Source organism: Nelusetta ayraudi, unplaced genomic scaffold, assembly GCF_046127955.1.
Source record: "Nelusetta ayraudi isolate G7.1 ecotype Tasmania unplaced genomic scaffold, CSIRO-AGI_Nayr_v1 ptg000006l, whole genome shotgun sequence".
NCBI lineage: Eukaryota > Metazoa > Chordata > Actinopteri > Tetraodontiformes > Monacanthidae > Nelusetta > Nelusetta ayraudi.
This window is the reverse complement of record NW_027466056.1, coordinates 7,470,068-7,484,004: the sequence shown is the minus strand read 5'-3', so window position 1 is coordinate 7,484,004 and position 13,937 is coordinate 7,470,068. Positions and strand designations below refer to the sequence as shown.

At 43.6% G+C, this 13,937-nt stretch overlaps 3 protein-coding genes across 3 annotated transcripts in view; all 3 read left to right on the top strand.

Moving 5' to 3' along the window:
• Positions 1-2,584: 2,584 nt before the first annotated feature.
• On the top strand, positions 2,585-7,062 carry LOC142882858 (kelch-like protein 41b). Its single transcript, XM_076017564.1, has 6 exons — positions 2,585-3,883; positions 4,493-4,650; positions 5,024-5,131; positions 5,728-5,913; positions 6,408-6,554; positions 6,639-7,062. The coding sequence occupies exons 1-6, from the start codon at positions 2,789-2,791 to the stop codon at positions 6,748-6,750; spliced, it is 1,806 nt and encodes a 601-aa protein (XP_075873679.1). The 5' UTR covers positions 2,585-2,788; the 3' UTR covers positions 6,751-7,062.
• Positions 7,063-8,965: 1,903 nt separating this feature from the next.
• The window catches only part of dzip1 (DAZ interacting zinc finger protein 1), a 45,199-nt gene continuing 40,227 nt past the window's right edge, over positions 8,966-13,937 (top strand). The window contains exon 1 of the mRNA XM_076017551.1: positions 8,966-9,033. The gene's annotated coding sequence lies outside the window, so the exon portion shown is untranslated. The remainder of the gene's footprint in view (positions 9,034-13,937) is intronic.
• Positions 10,207-13,173, top strand: LOC142882854 (2-oxoglutarate receptor 1-like). The gene is given in 3 exon segments (XM_076017558.1): positions 10,207-10,804; positions 11,679-12,607; positions 12,610-13,173. Coding segments are annotated over 2 exon segments (999 nt in total). The 5' UTR covers positions 10,207-10,804; positions 11,679-11,688; the 3' UTR covers positions 12,690-13,173.

Genomic DNA, 13,937 nt, shown 5'->3' with positions numbered 1-13,937 from the left:
TCGCAGAAACCAATCAATATGCCATCAGGACGCGGCAATGCTATTTGTTACTCTGTCCACATGATCACCGCAGGTTGCATTAGCGCATAATCACCACAATATTTCTTTTTTTTTTTCATGCTTTTGGATGATCCGTTGCTTTATTTTTAATGTTTGCATCGTCTCCTTTACCTGCTTACCACTGATATCACTGTCAACATGTGTTTCAGCTGTGATTTTGACAAAAAGCACTGATGGACTGACCCGCACAATTGCAACACACTGCCCCCTACTGGGCATCGCACGACGGTGTAAGTGAGCGAGTTGGTGTGAGAGGCGAGGATGGGGGGAGGGGAGCACTGCATTAACCAAAACTGATCTCAGACAACTCTGCCAGCAACATGCTACCCAGCTGTACCGACTGTGTAAACTAAAAAGAAACTGTTTTACTATATGTGATTATTTTTGAATAAATATGATCTAAACTAATACACCTGCTTGTTTAAAAAAAAATAAATAATCCATATTTATTGTAAATAGATAAATAAATGTCATTTGGCCAATGGGGGGGGGGGACATTGTGAACGAGTCCCTTTTAGATTCCGCCTTAAATAAAATCATAATGTGATTTTATTATTACTACCATGTTTTCTTCTTACACTGGCAACAGTGTAGTTTCCCAATTTGGGATCAAGTACATCTATCCATCTATCTATCTATCTATCTATCTATCTATCTATCTATATATCTATCTATATATCTATCTATATATCTATCTATCTATCTATCTAAAACAAGGAATCCTCACATGCAAATAGGTGTCTGTTAGTTGTTAGATGCATGTTGTTAGTTGCATGATCACAATAACACAGAGAAGTATTTTCAAACACGATGCACCGTGAGTGCAACGTTTAAATGCTCAATTTGACCACAACCTTCATTGTGGTTGTTTTAGGGTTTACAATGGTATCAATTGTAAAATATTAGACCTGGATTATTAAGACTATCACATCAGTGTTAACCAAGTAGCATAGTTAATGTTTCTGGAACCTAGTTGTTGTTATGTCATCTGAGCCAAAAGGGATTAGGAGAATTCATACTGAGGTGTTTCAAAATAAGACAAAGACTACAGCAATTGGGGAAAAAAATTGGGAAAAAGACCCCCCACCAACAAACGCTTTCTAAACACTCAAACGTCAACCGTTGATGGCAGAACTGGGCTTCTCTTCTGCTTATGTTACATGTGAGACGCTCCTGGGCCAGTGGCGTAGTCTGATCTATCTTTAGTGCTGCCCACGGGAGGAACGTTACCTAACTCTGCGCACACCTCGCGCCAAAGTGTGACTTAAAAATGCAAGATCCCGTTGCTGCAGACGTAATGGCTTTTTTTTTTTTTTTTTTTTTTTTCATAATTGTGCCTTTTAAAGAGGGGAAAGAGAGAAAAAACTTTTGGGATGAAAATTCGTGCCGTTGGGCCAGTTGTCACATTTATCTTCAAGGAAGGCGCTGAGAAAGCAATCTACGCAAATGATACTTCTTATTTTTTACTTGTAGGAAATTGCAGAGCAAAACACGGAGAGACGGATGCAGAGTAACCATGACACCCTCACACAGCCAAGCAGCTGGACAATAACACTCCCCACTGGGAGACGGCGGAGGGACCAGCTCTCACCTGTTACTGCTCACAGCTGCTGCACCCCAACCTGTGCCATCCATTTTTAGCATGTTTTTTTGTGTCCTTCACTTTTAGTTAAATAATGACTCACAGCCACAAATCAGATGTAATTGACTTTAAATAGTTAAATAAAACATAAAGTAAAGTAAAAAAAATTGTTAAATTCAGAAAACAAGGCGGTGGTATAATATTAATGATAAATTTGAAAGTAAAATAAATTGATATTCCAAGGACCATTGTTTAGGACGTAGTTCTGTTTAATTGTACAAATCGTTTTATTAATACACAGTCACCGCAAAGCATGAAAATATAATTTTTATTTACATTTTACTCCCTTATTTTTCTTGATTTACATGCATGTTTTTTCATGACATGCTAATGGATCCTTTTAAGTGTTTGATAGTTGCTGGTAGCATCTGTTTCCCTTTTTTCTTTTTTGCCACACATATAGAACACCACATGTTTCACTTTAGTCAGACAAACAGTCAAAAAGTGAGCAAATTAAAGGCATTTGCACGTGTCGACAGGTTAAAAACATTAAATTAAAGGTTAAATTAAAAATGTTTCTTTCTGAAGCTTGGCGGTAGCTGTGACCAACGTTGAAATGCTCAAGCCTTATTGTTAGCAAATATCTAATAAAAATTAGGAAAGCCACCGACAGAGAAACTGCCGGTGGAACGTGAGCGCTCCAATTATCCTCCCCACCCCCCCAGTCATAGGCACGACTCGGGCAGAGCTATTTCGGGCCTTTGACAGCATTGTCTCCGCTGTTCCTGGGCCACATGACACTCTGGAAGCTGAATCATGGTGGCTGATCCCTCAGTTCGAGCCCGCCAGTTGCTTCCTTCAGTCTGTGACGGCAGCTGCTCGAGCCGAGGGCCTAGTCAGAGTCCACCAGAGCTGCAGCAGGCAGAGGAGGGAGCAGGTGGCGCTATATTTAGACGGGGTGGGATTGAATTGCAGGGTCTTCACAGTGGGAACTTTTCCACCGCCCCAGCCTTTCTCAGCCAGGACCTGCTGCCAGGAGGACCTGCGGCCCTTCGTCTCCCACTCTCCACCGACCCCCAGAATTTGCCCGGTTGTCTCCCCTTCTTTCCTTCCTTCCTACCTTCCGTCCTTCCTTCCTAACAAGCCATGGACCCCAACGGCATCAAAGAGGAGCTGCGCCTGTTCCAGAGCACCCTCCTCCAGGATGGCCTGAAGGAGCTGCTGAATGAGAACAAGTTTGTGGATTGCACCCTGAAGGTAGGCGACCGCAGCTTCCCGTGCCACCGGCTCATTATGGCGGCCTGCAGTCCCTACTTCCGGGAGATCTTCTTCACCGAGGATGGCAAGGAAGTGGAGAACACCAAGGAGGTGGTCTTGGAAGACGTCAACCCCACCATCCTGGACATGATCATTCAGTACCTCTACTCTGCCGAGATTGACCTCAACGACGACAACGTCCAGGACATCGTTGCCGTGTCCAACAGGTTCCAGATCCCCTCGGTCTTCACAGTTTGCGTCAACTACCTCCAGAAGAAGCTGTCCATCAGCAACTGCATGGCTATCTTCCGGATGGGCCTGGTGCTCAACTGTCCCCGGCTCGCTGTGGCCGCCCGCAATTACATCGCCGACCGCTTCGAGCTCCTCCACAAAGACGACGAGTTCCTCAGGCTCGCCGCCCACGAGCTGTTTGCCATCATCGGCGGGGACTCGCTCAACGTGGAGAAGGAGGAGATGGTGTTCGAGGCAGTCATGGCCTGGGTCGGCCACGACAAGGAGCGCGCCAAGTTCCTGAAGGACGCTTTTGAATGCATCCGCTTCCGCCTGCTACCGGAGAAGTACTTCAAGGACAAGGTGGAGACCAACGAGGTCATCAAGGCCGACCCAGAGCTCCAGAAGACCGTCCAGATGATCCGGGACGCCTTTAAGGGGAAGCTTCCGGAGAAACCTCCAGCGAAGGAAGGGGAAGGTGGAGGGGAGGAGGAGCAGAGCCCGTTCCCGGGCTTCCTAAATGACACCCGCCGGCACGGCATGTACGTGCGCGACTTCATCCTGATGATCAATGACACGGCGGCGGTGGCATACGACGTCGGCGAGAACGAGTGCTTCCTGGCGGCGATGTCGGAGCAGGTGCCGCGCAACCACGTCAGCATGGTGTCGGAGAAGAACCAGCTCTATGTCCTGGGAGGCCTGTTTGTGGACGAGGACAACAAGGACGTACCTCTGCAGTGTTACGTCTACCTGGTAAATTTGTCTTGGTTCTTGGTACAATTTCAGTGATGCATGATGGAAACATTACAGGGTTTTTTTTTTTTTTTCAATGGTTGTGACATTATTTTACCCCGGTAGTTTTAGTTTTTTTGGTCCTTTGAGTCCCGGTTTGACTGTTGGAATCAAAACACAATAAAAGCTATAGAGGGCATAGCGTGGGTTACGTTACATACGTTATGTTGTAAGCATGTTGGGTTCCATTTGGGTTGGTGGAGATTGTTTGCAGGAGGGTTCATTGTAGGTTCATTGCAGTTTAGCGAGAGACACTGGCTACAGAGAGACATTTGACCGACAGCTGCCGTGACACCTGTCATTACCACCGAATATCTGCGCTGACATTTAAAGTCCAAAACGTGTTAAATTGTTTGCAAATCGCAAGAATAGAGGGTGGTACCGAGGCTTCATCAAATCCTCAGGTCAATGAATTTATGTGTCTGTTCTTGTGGCTCTTCTCTTTCAAACACGTCCAGAAAAAGAAGTCCTGTTGGCCGTCTAGTTATGATACCACATCATGCTTTATTCTGCTCTTCATCAAATAAGAGGTCAGAGCTGAAGGTGCAAATCTACTTTTGTCCCTCCCAGCTGGACCCACTCACATCGGACTGGCGGGCCCTGCCCCCAATGCCCTCACCAAGATGCCTCTTCAGCATCGGGGAGAGTGCCAACATGCTGTTTGCCGTGGCCGGCAAAGACCTGCAGACCAACGAGTCGCTGGATACCGTGATGTGCTACGATGTTGAGTCAGTAGTATTATTTTATCCCTCTCTTTTTCGCTCCCTTTCTGAACTAGCTCTGCCGCTCTTTTCACCTTCTCTCACACCTTTTGCAAAAAAAAACAACCTCCAAGTGATAATAATCACCAGAACTTTTACCAAACTTCTTTCAATTGTTGTGAACTTTTAACGATGTATTGATGTGAACTCACCTTTTTAATTGGCCCCGACCGTTTCAAGCAATTATCAAAGAGCTGTTCACTCCTGATGGGGTGTTTATTTTTCGCCTGTCACGGGTTTTGACTCGCCGCGATAAAACCAGTGTTTGAAAATCTGAAAGGCCTCGTTCAGGGAAAGGTATGTATTCCATTAATGTCTCTCTCTCACTTTATGTCTTCAGGAAGATGAAGTGGAGCGAGAGCAAAAAGCTTCCGCTGAAGATCCACGGCCATGCTGTTGTTTCCCACAAAGGGCTAATCTACACCATTGGAGGAAAGACAGATGACAAGTGAGTGCGTGTGTGACCTGTGAAATAAATTGAACATGCCTGACCCAGTGTATATTCATAAGGAGTACAAATGAACTTAAAAGAGGAGACATTTAAAAACCCATGTTTAGACTAACAACAGTGATTAATGTGTACACAATTCTTTTTATGGACTGCTTTAATATTATTTGCATGTTTAATCACATTTAATTTAATGGAACTGTGTTTGGTCAATTCACTTGAAAAACTCATTTTTTTGAACATGTTTAAAAACACAATAGAAATATAAATAAGAACATGCCCAAATGGGTAGATTAAAGAAACAAAGACAACAACAACAAACAAAGAAAATCAGAATTATCATACATTTCTTTTTAACAAGTACTTAATTCAAATAAAGATTTCCATGTTGAAATATATGCTGTATATGTGTGTGTGTATACAGACATTGACACATACATGTACAAGCACATACGTTTCACCATATTCAACTGCAATGAAATGCTGAATGTATGAACAGAGCAACGTGCACGGCCTTGCAATTCATCTCCCTGGCTGTGCCAGCTCCTCAGCAGTCCTTCTGACAGAGAAAAATGCACTTTTTTACATCTCCGCAGCAAAGCCCTCAACAAGGTGTTTGTGTACAACCACAAGCAGTCTGAGTGGAGGGAGCTGGCAGCCATGAAGAGTCCCAGGTCCATGTTCGGCGCCATCATTCACAAGGGGAAGATCGTGGTGGCCGGCGGAGTCAACGAGGAGGGCCTCACTGCCTCGTGTGAAGCATACGACTTCACAGCAAACAAGTAGGATCCCGCGCGAACTCGACTGAACGATATAGATTCATTTCGCAGTCACTGTACCACAGTCATGCCTCAGTGTTTGGAATGTAACCCGGCCAATCATTCCTCTAATTTAAGAGAGTTAGAGTAAGAGGTTGTCTTGAGTCAGTTTTATGACGGATAGGTCTTTAACTTCTCTCATCTGAAGCCACATCTTATCATCAAACAAATGTTAATGTATTCTGATGCCAACTGTGATGTCAGGGTACATACAACTACAATTAGACGTATGGAAATACAGTGCAAATGCTTATTTTCACTAAATGAAAACACTAAAAGTTTATTTCAGTGACTTTACCCCACTCAAAACATAAATATCTATTTCCATTTCCACTTAGCAGTTGAGCAAGCCATGAGCACACAATCGCCCCAAAGTCACCACAATCACATCATTTTGGCTCCTCAACGGTTCCCTCATCCAACTGATCTGCCACAATGCTGTTGCTGTGCGTTCTCAGGTGGGAGGCCTTCACAGAGTTCCCGCAGGAGAGGAGTTCCATCAACCTTGTGAGCAACGGCGGCTCCCTGTACGCCGTCGGCGGCTTCACCATGGTCCAGATGGAGAACAAGGAGGTGGCCCCCACTGAGGTCACTGACATCTGGCAGTAAGTCCTCTCGCGTCACATCAACGCGACTCCAGTCGTTGCGCCGAGTCAGGTTTAATTGGAGATCTTGACTTTGCTCGCCAGGTATGAGGACGACAAGAAGCAGTGGAGCGGCATGCTGCGGGAGATGCGTTATGTCGCTGGTTCCTCCTGCGTGTCCATGCGCCTCAACGCTGACAGGATGCCCAAATTGTAGACAACCCTGCTTTCTTTGTCAGTCGCAACTACAGCAGTGCCACGTGACACGACACCCCCTCCCATACCCCACCCCCAAGTGCTTCCTGTCTCGGAGGCGTCTAATCTAATTGTTCTTGAGTTGAACTTTGACATTTGTACGTCTCTAAACGCAAAAAGATTTTGTATCTGTTCTATAAACACTGCCGTCTCTTCAAAGACGTGCTATCCCCAATGTATTTTAAAAGGAGGCCGCCATTGAGATTGATCTTTTGGACCCCTGTTTACGTCATTTATAGCTGCTCTTTTGTAAAATAAACGTTTGTTAACTGTGGCTTCTTTTACTGAGTGTGATTTTTGTGTGATCTCCAGAAAAAGTGACATCACAGATGCAGTATTTACGCACCAAGGGGCGTCTGAAGGGAAATAATGTATATTTGTAGCATCTTTGTTCTTTTAGGTAAGAAAGGAAGTGAAGCTGTGCAAGGCTAAGGGGCAGGTGAAGGGCAAACATTTGATGACAGTTCTAAGATATTCAAAAATGTGTAACATATTTGTGTGAAAAATGAGTGTCACTTCAAACAACAAATAAACAACAACAAAAATAAGGCAAGAGGGACACACATTCATGGTGTGTGGAAACAGGATATGTTTTTCACAGTTGACCACTTTATTGGGTCATCTGATAAAAGATTTACCACTATGGGGATTTGAGGGGTTATAAGGGTTAAACTGCAGATCTATGAACTATAAATACCATGATAATCACAAGTGTTTTGAGCAATAAACTGTGAGGACAGGATGTGACATTTAATTTCCTCTGCAGGTGTCCAGTCAGTACCAACTGACCCTGATCGAGTCATGTTGTGCAAATGCACAGCTTGCTCCAGTCAGTAAACAGGTTGACAAAAATGCAGCTGTACAAAAGAAAGTAAGTAATTGCAGCATTTATGTATCTATTTTGTTTTCTTAAAAAAAAATAATAATAATAAATTAAAAAAAAAGTCACTTATTATTTACAAAAATAGGATTTGGTGTTATTAAAATAATACATGTATACTTTTGTCGGCTTAGTTATTTCTGTTTTCGAATATTCTTTCTGCCAGCTTGGTTCGACAAGCGACAAAGAAGCAGGGTATGATGGGTAATTGATTAGGTTACCCTGGCTAACACCTGTGGCGGACGCTCGTTTCACTCATGAGATCCGTGAGCACAAGCTTGCTAACAGTTTCCTCTCCTAGCAAGAATAATGAATACACGTGAATGTATACAAATAAAGTTGAGATTAAAAAAAAAAAAAAAAAGTAGCCAGTACCTATAGTCTGCTAGCGGCAAACCCCCCACGTGAAACAAGAAGAGGAAAAAAGAGCCTGGAGTTTGAACTGAAACTGGTTTTGGACTTACAGTGAGTAAATTCAAGCTTTACTTTGTTCTAAAATTGATATGTTCCCTCGCTTTTGTTGAAAACTGAACGATTTGGCCGCTGAGTAGTAGCTTAGAATGACAGACTTTCAATGGTTCGATGCGCCGCCGAGGGAGTTTTCCTTTGTATTTGCATTCTTGTTCACGTGCTGTGTCAATGCTGTGTTCATGTTGCATGTCTTTATTAGTGATGGATCCGTTCGCGAACGAACCGGTTCTAAGAGCCGGCTCTTTGAGGTGAACGAGGGGAGCCGGCTCCCGATTGGCAGAGCCGTATTTTCCCCCAAGAGGTTTTTTTGTTTTTTTTGTTTTTTTTTAAACAGTAAACGGGTTGATCCATATCCTGTCGCGGAGGTTGCAGCGATTTAGAAGGTGTTTTAGCGGAGATTTTGTGCGATAGAGAAATGTTACAAAAAAATCAGAGCCGTTTCTGAAATATGTTTTTTGGAACATTTCTCTCTCTCTCTCTCTCTCTCTATCTCTCTCTCTCTCTCTCTCTCTCTCTCTCTCACTCTCTCTCACACACACACACACACAAGATTGGCATTTAGTTTTTGAATGCCAGCCTTCCTAAACTAATTTTCTTTCGCTGAAAGCTGCTTTTTGTTTGTTTTTGCACATTTTTTGTTTTTATTTTAATGTTTGTTGATGTTCTTTCACTTAGTTGTATTTGCGTGGATGTTTGTTTTGGTATATTATATTTATATTATATTTTGAAACAAATGAATGCCACAAGAATGAATATTTTTTCGCTTGACAACGAAACCTGTTACCCTACTCGCGGCTCGCCCCCCTTTTTTTGCGTCCAGGTGCTGGGGACGAGGAAAGAAGAGCCTGGAGTTGGAAGGGAAACGGTGTGGCCACCGACTTGGACTTCTTACGAGTAAGTACGTCACTTTATTTTTGCTTTACAGTGGGATTGTTTTCTCTCTTTTGTTGAAAACGTTGAACCAGCGGTGCCGTTTGGCCACTGGCCGTTGACACGGAATGGCTTGACTTGCTTCTATCATTTGTGCTTTCTGTCTCTCTGCCTGCCATGTCTGCCAGCCACTGGTTGGTTCAGGTTATGGGTTGCATCTATTGAATGTTTTGACTTTGCGTAAATTGCGCCCATGGGCGCTTTACCTGCTTCGAGTCGTTTGACTTTCACTGCGTCCTCGAGCCCATTTCACCGCCTGTAGCCTGGAGTTTGCTGTCTGTTTCCCTGCTTCTGAGCCTGGATATTGATGCCCCGCTTGCTATGCAATATCATTCCTGAAATGTGTGCACTTCTGCTGCCCAAAGCATTGACTTTTGTGTTCAATACCAACGTCTATGTTGCCCTCTCTGTTATCATAAAACTGTTGGCTAAATTAAGCTGGCCAGTCACTTTGGACTCATCACACTCTTGACATAAAAATCAATGCTAGGAGTATAAATAATACACCCTCCACCCCCAAAGCCATTATATTTTGAAACAAGGATGAAATGACACTGAACAAACACTACTGATTGAGCCGGATGAGGCATAACAGCACAATTAAATTAGCTGTGGCTGCTATTAACGCGTTAGAGATTCTTCAAAATCCAAACTCCAAAACCAACTGTTCTATTTATCATTTTTCAGCTTTAAACAAGTACGTTTTTGAAAAATAAATTTCGCCCAAAATCAACATAATATTAAAGTGGGGGGTTGACTATTTAAAGGCACAATAATCCTGTCTTTTATAAATCAAAAGCAAACAAAGATTTCTATGAAGTAATTTCAATTAGTTGTTTGATTGTAACACAGAGTCTGAAAACATTAAGGCGTTCTCTCAGTTATTTGGCAAGGGGAAATGTCACCACCTGGTGAACAAATCTAGAAATTAAAACTGTATTGCTGGTTTCTAGAACAACACAATTCATTTCTTCATGTTAAGATAAATGTGGGATAAAATAATGGAGATTTTGGACTTTTTTTTTATTAAATGGAATGAAATGTGTTAGTTTTGCGATGATTAGCAATTTTAACCTAAAATGAAATTTTATTTCAATATTCATTCAACACAGCCAACAAGTTTTGAAATAAAAAAAAAAAAGCAGAATGATATGTGATTGCGAAAGTGAGGCGATTGTTACAACAATTTCCTGTTGCATGCGATACGGTTCAGGCGGTAAATGGCACTGATTTATTCTGTGTTTGTCTGTAAAGTGTTTAATAGATAAATAAATAAAAGATTAAAAAAAAGATTTTCTTTGGAGACGGTGATTCATGGGCTTTGAACTGCTGTTGGCACATCAGTTTCTGGCCATCGGACGTTCATTTACATTTACATGAGTTTAAGTTTAACTCGACTCTTGACTCGGTCGAGAGGTGGACATAAAATCTCCCGTTTAAGTCGCGATGGTGTGAGAAGTCACCTGAGCTGCGTCGTTGGAACAAAACTCTCACTGAAATGAGCCAACATTGGAACAAAGAAGGCTTCATGGAATACCGCCCAGGAAGTTAAGGTGCATGGCAGAAGAGGAAACACAACAGTGGGCCGTCAGCTGTAAACAAAGGCTGAATTTTTTTTTTCCTGGACTTTCCCCTGCGTGCCGAGGATGGGTCGGGGAGTGGAGGTCGGGTCGTGCTGGAGAAACAGAGGTGAATGAAAGCTTGGAGCAAGTTCACAAGGACGCTGTGACGAAAAGTGAGTAGAACATTCTGTGTTTTACACACTTTCACTTCTATGTAATATAGACGTGATAGTATAGAATATATACTATCTATATACTAATATAAGAAATTGTCTTTTCAAGCAAGAGAGAGAGAGAGAGAGAGAGAGAAAATGACACTTCACATCTGCTCGCACCCATATTGAGAGCAGATTGCACTGACAAAAGTACAGGAAACCAGGATGTTGTAGGCGCTGTCATGTCCCCAATGGCTTTCAGTAGCTGGCTTGACAAGGAGAGAATGTTTATTAGCTTAGTTATTTGTTTGCTTGAGGTCTTATTTCTTTCTCAAGCATTAATTGGCAGTGACACTGATGGGGCAGCTGAGGGAAATGAGGACAATGATTTACTCAAAGGCAATTTCGTTTTTTTTCCCATCCAAAATTTTTGATTTGAAACATTTTAAATAATTGTCCATTTATCAGTCTGTTCCAGCATGTTTTAAACAAGATATGGCTTATGTGGTTGATTTTAAACCATAATGCTATTTATTTAGCTAATTTCTGATAAATAGCTCGGTCAACATCTTTTGTTCATATCATTGACATTCCTTGTGCAGTCAAACACAGAGAAATCTGTAACAATTAGTAACACATTTATGAAAACAAGGAAGTTTCTGCAATGAATATTGCTGGGAAACCCCCCAGCCCCACTCCAGAAGTAGTGGGACCACAGCAAAGGTATGAATCCAGGATGTTTGCCAGGTCAGACTTCAGATACTTGTCAGGGCTAAATGCTGAAAATCTGTGTTAATTATTAGCCTGCTTGATGGTCTTCATGCTGGTAGCATCACTTGTACGTTTCCAACAACTTCCTCAAAGACTTTTGTGAAATCTTGCGTCTCAGCAGGACCTCAGCCATGGACCACACCACCCCCGTTGCCAATTGGGACAATGAAAACTGCACTGGCGTGGATCAGTGGATGAAGCGCTACTATCTGCCGGCGGCATACTCGGTCATCTTTGTCGTGGGCTTAGTGGGCAATCTGACCGCTATTGGCCTCTACCTGACGAAGCTCCGCCCCCTGAAGTGCAGCAGCATCCTCATGGTCAACCTGGCGGCATCGGACCTGCTCTACGTCCTCAGCCTGCCCTTCCTGGTCCACTACTACAGCAGCGGGGAATCCTGGGTGTTTGGCCCTTTCATGTGCCGCTTTGTGCGAATCGGCTTCCACTTTAACCTGTATGGCAGCATCCTCTGCCTGACGTCCCTCGCCGTCTTCCGCTACGTGGTGGTGGCAAGGCCTCTGCTGGCGGTGGAGGTGCAGCAGAGTGTTTGGGGTGTGGCCGCGTGCTTGACGGTCTTCACGCTTGCCACACTGCAAATGCTGCCCATGTTGGAGTTGTTGGAGGCCAATAACTCCTCCTGCTTGGACTTTGGCAATAGCGAACCAGCGTCTACGGCTAGCCTGTACAGCCTAACGCTCACCGTCACTGGATTTCTACTCCCCCTGGTGGTGGTGTGCGTGTGTTATATTGGTGTCATGATGAAGTTGGCAAGAGGGCCGAACACGAGCTTCCCGCATCGGATGAAAGCGCAACGCATTACCATGCTCATCCTGGTGGTGTTTGTGTTGTGTTTCCTGCCATACCACATCCTGCGCATGGTGTACATCGAGCTTCGGCTGCAGCCAGACGTCCCCTGCTTGACGCGTCGCGTTGCACACGCGGCGTACATCATTTCCAGGCCTCTGGCTGGGTTCAACACCTTCTTCAACTTGGCTTTCTACACACTATCAGGTGGCAAGTTTAGGAAAGCCTTCCTCAGTGCACTTTATTGGTGTTGGCCAAAGCCAGGTCGCTGGCCAATGTTGCCATCATTGGCAAAGAAGTCCTAGAGCTGCCTCGTCAACGGCTCTAAGCCTAGCAGGTGAATGTCCACAAGCGAACCGACTCGTTTCTTCCTCAAAGCCACAGGAACGTTTATTAGGAATAGTAAAAGCCTTTAGCTGGTGCGAGGAGTGCTTGTCAATTTTAATGTTTACACAATTACACCTGCTGCATTGGAAAGAACCTGGGTTGAATTTGCTTCATAACGTCACGGTACATACATTCCAGTTTTGGAACGTTTGTGATTCTCCTGTAAATCTCACGCACCCACTTTGTGTTTACTTTAAAACCGCTTCATAAAGAATAATTGTAAAATGAAGATTTTATCATTATCAATTTGTCATTATCCTGTAGGTTACCTGATTTCTTTTAATTTCCTTGATACACAAATAACCATAATGCCTAGTAGATCTACTTGAACATCAGCCTGCTTGGTGGTTTTTAGCCCAAGATTGCACTGCTAATGATTGTAAAAGTCTAATTTGTTGAAGCTGCACTGTAAACATTAACTTTGATATCAATTTTTAACAAAATAAACTGGGAAACTGGAAAACTCTTTTCATGGATCATTGCCAATACTGCACTTCCGCGTCTCACTGCATTGAGAAATCCGTGTGGAAACACTTTGAAGGGCCATTTATCTTTTGTCTAACCACCATAAACACAGCCGTAGATAAAGCCGCCAGTGAGGCTATTTGTCTATCACTTTTTCCACAGGCTGCTTGGTCCTGGACACCGTATGTCTTTCCGCTGCAGTGTGTCTTCATGGCTGATCTCTCAAAACACGTCTTAACAAGGACGGTTACAAATGAGAGGGAATTACTAACATCCTTAGGCTCCTGCCACCTATTTTTTTTTCCCCCCTTCACGCGTTTATGTACCAAGATGTGCAATCCATCGTCATTACCGCTGGCTTATGCAAGTTTAATCTTTCTCCGCCGTGTGCTGTGAAAGTAGAATAGAGACGGCAGCTGGGGATGGAGAGGCTATTTTGGTCGGTGGACATAACCATTTCCTGACTGATCTCCCTCTCATTCTCATTTTCTCTCTCATAAAGAGAAGGGGGGGGGGGGGGTGGTAGTGGAAGAAAAAAGTCAGCGGGCAGCATTTGGGAAGTGCTTATTACTGCCACAGGATATTAATATGAAGCCATCACGACTGGCACATATCGTCTCCGAGGTGCTCTGTAAAAGTGTCGGAGTAGATTGTTTTCTTTCCGGGCTGCACAAAGGAAACGTCAGTCAAATGTTTGTTGCTGGGCGAATTTCCGACAGCTTCT

Bases quoted from the DNA above. Each gene is read 5' to 3' on its own strand.
- LOC142882858 (XM_076017564.1), top strand. From the start codon at position 2,789: ATGGACCCCAACGGCATCAAAGAGGAGCTGCGCCTGTTCCAGAGCACC. The intron at 4,651-5,023 runs GTCAGTAGTATT...TTATGTCTTCAG, and splicing joins GTGATGTGCTACGATGTTGA to GAAGATGAAGTGGAGCGAGA. The intron at 6,555-6,638 runs GTAAGTCCTCTC...TTTGCTCGCCAG, and splicing joins GAGGTCACTGACATCTGGCA to GTATGAGGACGACAAGAAGC.